Source organism: Pipistrellus kuhlii, unplaced genomic scaffold (genome assembly GCF_014108245.1).
Source record: "Pipistrellus kuhlii isolate mPipKuh1 unplaced genomic scaffold, mPipKuh1.p scaffold_m20_p_119, whole genome shotgun sequence".
NCBI lineage: Eukaryota > Metazoa > Chordata > Mammalia > Chiroptera > Vespertilionidae > Pipistrellus > Pipistrellus kuhlii.
The window spans coordinates 230,327-236,690 of NW_023425426.1; the positions used below are offsets into that span (position 1 = coordinate 230,327).

A 6,364-nucleotide genomic window follows, 5' to 3' on the forward strand; every position below is an offset into this window, starting at 1 on the left:
AACACATTTGTGGAAACTTCATTTTTTTTTTGTTTGAGATTTATTTGAACGAGCTGTTATGATTGGAGACAGTGAGAATTTCAGATTAATGTTTTGCAGCCAAAAAAAAAAAAAAAAAGCCCTGGAAAGCTGGCAAGTGTACATAAGTCAGCCCTAGAATTATGTAGGTTGAAGGCTCCCAGTGGACAGACCGAACATATAAGAAGGAAACCAGAGATCTGGTGCTATTACGTCCCTGAGTCTAAGAGAACGAGTAAGACAGAATTAAAAGCATTCTTCAGCCTGAAGTTTTAAGGTAAGTCTGCACAATTTATATATACAGCATTTGAAAAATAGAACATACATTAAATGAAAATGTTTTTTTTTAATGGATGAACTTTAATTTTTCTCTGTATTTTAACACTGTATTTGCAAAACTCCTAAATTATTTAACTGCTGTTTCTCTTACAGGAGTGCACTGAGGAACTAGGCAATCTGGTTTATGATACATAAGTTTAAAACTTCAACAACCAGTAAGTCTTTAAGTGGGTTTCAAAATATTCTTTTATATTAATTTATTAGGTCAAGATTATGAGAGAATGATCTGTATGTAAAAATGAGAACTTTGCTGTTTATTATGAGATTCTTTCGTGATTACATTTTTCATAGAGTGCTTTATTTTTATGTATTTTCAAGCTATGTAAAGTAATAGTCTTTACTTTATTTACCTTCAGCTAATTTTCTTTAATTTTAGAATAATGTTGCTTCTAAAAAAAGGCACAATAGTATCACAAAAACTGAAACATTGATTATAACATTTGAGAGCCATATAGCAATGTTACTACTTAGTTGTGTTAAACTTGAAAAGATACCAAAAGAAAAATGATATAATTATATATGATTAATCTTTGATGTTCAACTCTTGCTTCATTCTTGACCCCAAACTGGATTTGACTATTTAAAAAAGCAGATTAAATTTAAATAGATCTAAAACTCATAGTCTCTATTAAAATGTAAATAGGGGACTTTTAGAAATATGCATGTGTTCTATAACTTCCTTTTACTTACATTATTATTGTGAAAACAATGGAAAAGTAGAACTAAATAAATTATTTTTTAATTAGTAAAAACCAACCATAATCCCCCATCCCAATATATTCTTTTTGCATATTCTCTTTCAATATTTTGTGCACTTACTTATTTTTTCCATAGTTTATGTTTCTTATATTTTCCATAGCTCTGATGATTTGTATATAATTAGTTACTTGAATAAGGCATTTTTCTATGAAATAGCAGACAGCAGTGTGTTTTCTAGAAAGTATAGATAGACTGAGATATGTGCTCAAGTGTTTTTGAATTATTAACTTTTCTTATTCTTGATTCCTTCTTGTTTGTTTCATGCATTTCCTATCCTGGCTAACCTTTTGAAATATTAATTTTCATTAAACCTCTTGAAAATATGAAAGAATGGGAAAAATGTAGTTTTGTTCAGAATTTTCAGTCCCTGATGCTGCAATATCTTAACTTGTTGATACTAGTAAAAAAATTTTTTTTTCCAAGAAGTAAAATCTAATCTTATTTTATGTCATGGTTCTGTTTCCTAATATTTTCTATAATCACTCATCTTCCTCCTTTTTTTTTTTTTTTTTTTTTTTTTGCTTTTAACAAACTTTCAAAATGTTAATGACTCGATGTTCTAAATTCTGTAGATGTTCTGAGAGTTCTTTTTCTATTTTCATAGAAGGTGGTAAGAATTAAGAGCTGCTGACATTTCAACATGAAAGGCAACTTCACCCCTGCCACCATCAACAAAAACGTCACCAGCAGTCTGGACTTCGGACTTGGGAACATCTCTGGCAATGACTCTACCTTTAACTGCTCACATAAGCCATCAGATAAGCATTTAGATGCAATTCCTGTTCTCTACTACATTATTTTTGTGATTGGATTTCTTGTCAATACTATTGTGGTTACACTGTTCTGTTGTCAAAAGGGCCCTAAAAAGGTTTCCAGTATTTACATCTTTAACCTGGCTGTGGCTGACCTACTGCTTTTGGCCACTCTTCCTCTCTGGGCATCCTATTATTCTTACAGATATGACTGGCTCTTTGGACCTGTGATGTGCAAAGTGTTTGGTTCTTTTCTGACCCTGAACATGTTTGCAAGCATTTTTTTTATCACCTGCATGAGTGTTGATAGGTACCAATCTGTCATCTATCCCTTTCTGTCTCAAAGAAGAAATCCCTGGCAAGCATCTTATATAGTTCCCCTTGTTTGGTGTATGGCCTGTCTGTCCTCATTGCCAACATTTTATTTTCGCGATGTCAGAACCATTGAGTATTTAGGAGTGAATGCTTGTGTTATGGCTTTCCCAACTGAGAAATATGCCCAATGGTCTGCTGGGATTGCCTTAATGAAAAATATCCTTGGTTTTATTATCCCTTTAATATTCATAGCAACATGCTATTTTGGAATCAGAAAACACTTACTGAAGACCAATAGCTATGGGAAGAACAGAATAACGCGTGACCAAGTCCTGAAAATGGCAGCTGCTGTTGTCCTGGCGTTCATTATTTGCTGGCTTCCCTTCCATGTTCTGACCTTCCTGGATGCTCTGGCCTGGATGGGCGTCATTAGTAGCTGTGAAGTTATAGCTGTCATTGACCTGGCACTTCCTTTTGCCATCCTCCTGGGATTCACCAACAGCTGCGTTAATCCCTTTTTGTATTGTTTTGTTGGAAACCGGTTCCAACAGAAGCTCCGCAGTGTGTTTAGGGTTCCAATTACTTGGCTCCAAGGCAAGAGAGAAAGTGTGTCATGCCGAAAGAGCAGTTCCCTTAGAGAAATGGAGACCTTTGTGTCTTAAATATGAGAATGGATTACAGGTCATGGTTATTTGGTTTGAGGTCCCCTTGAATTATCTTTTAATGGCTTTGGTAAAATTAGTTTTGCCCCTTAATGTAATCTTCTCTCATTGTTCTAGAATATGAAACTATATGTTTTATCCTCCAGTGATGGTCAGAAATTGACCCCTTCCCCCTTTTATCTGGTCTATCAATTCAAGACTGCCATTGGGCAGATATCCATAACCCAGAAGTAACTGGGAATTTGTTTCCAATTATAATTAATAACAAGTTGTGAGTGAGTATTTGGGGGTTCATATTTCTCTTTGAAAAATGCTGAAGTTTAAAAAATACATATATATTTTTATTGATTTCAGAAAGGAAGGAAGAGGGAGAGATAGATAGAAGCATCAATGATGAGAGAGAATAATTGATCAGCTGCCTCTTGCCCTCCCCCTACTAGAGATCAGGCTCAAAACTTGGGCATATTCGATTCCTTGACTAGGATCGAACCCAGGATCCTTCTGTCTGTAGGATGGTGCTCTATCCACTGAACCAAACAGGCTAGGGCTGCTGAAGTTTTATTAAATTAGTTTTTATATCTGTTTTCACCAAGCTTTCCTTTTCAACCAAGGTTAGTCTTTTAACTCATTACATTACTTACAAGAAGATTTCATGCCAAGAGAGAGACACTATACTTCCTAATGAAGTATACTGCAACAGACTGGTACCAAATTATTCGGTTCCAGGCATATATACTTTCTACTTTAAAAAATAGTAAGAATAATAATCCTTTTACATTTCACTTGAGCATAGATTTTTATTTCATATAGCTACATATTTAGTAGGGCTAGGAATATAGATTAGATCACATGTACTCCTACATTTTAGCTTATTTTTACAATTATGAAAAGTAAGATATATAGTAACATAGACTTTTAAGTGTTCACTGAACTCTGAATAAACACTTTTTAAAATTTTATATCCATTTTAACTATTGTTTGAAGGTTTCAATGTTTTCTGATAATTTCTTCAAAACAATGACTAAACACTGTGTAGTGTTTTAAAATGTAAAAGGTCACTTTTTATATCCTTGACCTTTTAGATGTGGTGCTTTGATATATAGGAAGTTGACTTGACTTTTATTATTGATGTTTTGGTTCTGGGTTGCTTCTCACAATATCTGGGTGGTTTCTTTAAATCTTTAACTTGTAATGAATAAAGCCTTACCTGGCACAGGAAAAGGTAATGTCAGAATAGAAATTTGAGACCCAGGGAGGACCAAGAGATCCAGCAAATGACAACTTTGTTGTCATGCAAAACCCTACCTGTAAGGGAAGTGCAATGTGGCTTTAAAAACAGGGTAGTTTTAACCTGAACCTATGAATACTGTTTGTTCCAGTATTTATGGGATTCTATGGAACTCTTTTAAACCAATTGCTGGTTCATAAATGTCCTTCTTAACAATAGTAAAACTTCTAAATTAGAGAAGTACCTGAAGCTGACTGAGTTATCTAGAGTTTACTTAGAATATGAATCCTATTTTTGGAAGTTAGAGATTTCATTCTTCACCAGCCCATATGTGTACATACTATGTCATGTTTTCTAGGACCTTCCTAGACCAGCGGTCTGCACTCATTAGTCAACAGAGCCAAATATCAACAGTACAATGATTGGAATTTCTTTTGAGAGCCGAAAATCAACTTCTGCTCATGGGCCACAAAGTTTCAATTGCACTGTATGTGCATGCCTGCAAGTGGTATTTTGTGGAAGAGCCACACTCAAGGGGCCAAAGAGCCGCAGTTTGCTGACCACTGTCCTAGACCAATGCTGACCTCTGAGGTAGAAATAAAGTTTCAGAGGCTTAGTGTCTCTGCCAGGTTCCAGGGCTACAGATAAAAAAAATCCTCTCGTTCCACTTTCTGGGAAACTCTTAATTTCATATAATCTCTTATTATCAATAAAAAAATAGCTAAATGTATAACTATGACTTTGCATTTTAAATAATTTTGTAAAACTTTGAATATAAATAAAATCCTTAATTGGAAGATCACGTGTGCTTACTTTTTTATTTTATGACCTCCAGGTATAGATTCTTATCTTCTCTTGTATCTGTATCCTCTTTATATTTCCACTGATACTTCTTTGCTTCAGCCCCTACCTCTGGCTTTTTGCCCTTCTATTCTAGTCTCCCTCTCTTGAGTTTTCAGGGAGAGGGAGAGAGAGAGATAGAATCATCAATGATGAGAAAGAATCATTGATTGGCTGCCCCTGGGAATTGAGCCCACAACCTGGACTGGGAATCAAACCCTGACCTCCTGGTTCATAGGTCCATGCTCAACCATTGAGCCACACTGCTGGGTTTGAAAATCTTTGTGAAAATGACAGACTTTTTTTTTTTAAATTCCAAATAATTGGTATGTATTTCTTATTAAAAATCAATACTCTCTCATTGAAAAATTTTAACTATATAGATAAAAATTAATCATTGAGACAATCTTTGTTAGCAGTATGGGGTGAGATTATTATATAAATATAAATTTAGACACAGATTATTCTATTGAATATATAATAAAAGGCTAATATGCAAGTAGACTGAATGGTGGAATGGCCCATAGCTATGATGCGCTCTGAGCACCAGGGGGCAGATGCTCAACGCAGGAGCTGACCCCTGGTGGTCAGTGCGCTCCCACAGGGGGAGCACCACTCAGGCAGAAGCTGGGCTCACAGTTGGTGAGCACAGCAGTGGTGTCAGGAGCCTCCCCCACCTCTGTGACAGTACTAAGGTTGTCTGACTGATGGCTCCTGGACTGTGAGAGGGCGCAGGCCTGGCTAAGGGACTACCCCTGAGTGCACAGATTTCATGCACCAGGCCTCTCTTTATCCATATTCACATTTCTTTCTCTTTTTATCTATTATTTATAAGATACATTTTTCATTACCCTGTGGTATATTTCATTTTTAGGTTAAATTTTAAAACATTTTTATGAGGTATAATTGACATATAACATTCTATTAATTTCATGTATACATTGTAATGATTTGATATTTGTATACATTGTGAAATGTCACCACAATAAGTCTATTTATACACACAATGTTACAAAGAGTTTATTTTGTGATGAAAACTTGTAAGAGTTATTGTCATGGCAACTTTCAAATGTGCACTACAATATTATTGACTGTAGTCACCCTGACTATATATCAATTATATCAATATAGAACATTACATCTCAATGACATTTTATAACTGGTATTTTCTACCTCTTGACCCCTTGACCCATTTTGCCTCAACCCTCCAAACCAACCTCTTTGTCCTACAACCACCATTCTGTTCTCTGTATGTATGAGTTTTGTTTTGTTCTTTAGATTCTACATATAAGTGAGATCAGACAGTATTCGTCTTTCTCTGTCAGACTTATTTTACTTAGCATAATACCCTCAAGGTCTAATCCATGTTGTCACAAACATTTCTTTTGATATTAAAAATATTTTATCTATAAACTTCCATCTGGTTTAGTAGAAAATTTCTGTCTTCCCTT

General features: G+C 34.9%; 1 protein-coding gene across 1 annotated transcript; it reads left to right on the forward strand.

Annotated features, from left to right (window-relative positions):
* Positions 1-1,270: 1,270 nt before the first annotated feature.
* Positions 1,271-3,303, forward strand: AGTR2 (angiotensin II receptor type 2). Its single transcript, XM_036432771.2, has one exon. The coding sequence runs from the start codon at positions 1,757-1,759 to the stop codon at positions 2,843-2,845; it is 1,089 nt and encodes a 362-aa protein (XP_036288664.1). The 5' UTR covers positions 1,271-1,756; the 3' UTR covers positions 2,846-3,303.
* The last annotated feature ends 3,061 nt before the right edge of the window (positions 3,304-6,364 follow it).

Bases quoted from the DNA above. Each gene is read 5' to 3' on its own strand.
- AGTR2 (XM_036432771.2), top strand. From the start codon at position 1,757: ATGAAAGGCAACTTCACCCCTGCCACCATCAACAAAAACGTCACCAGC.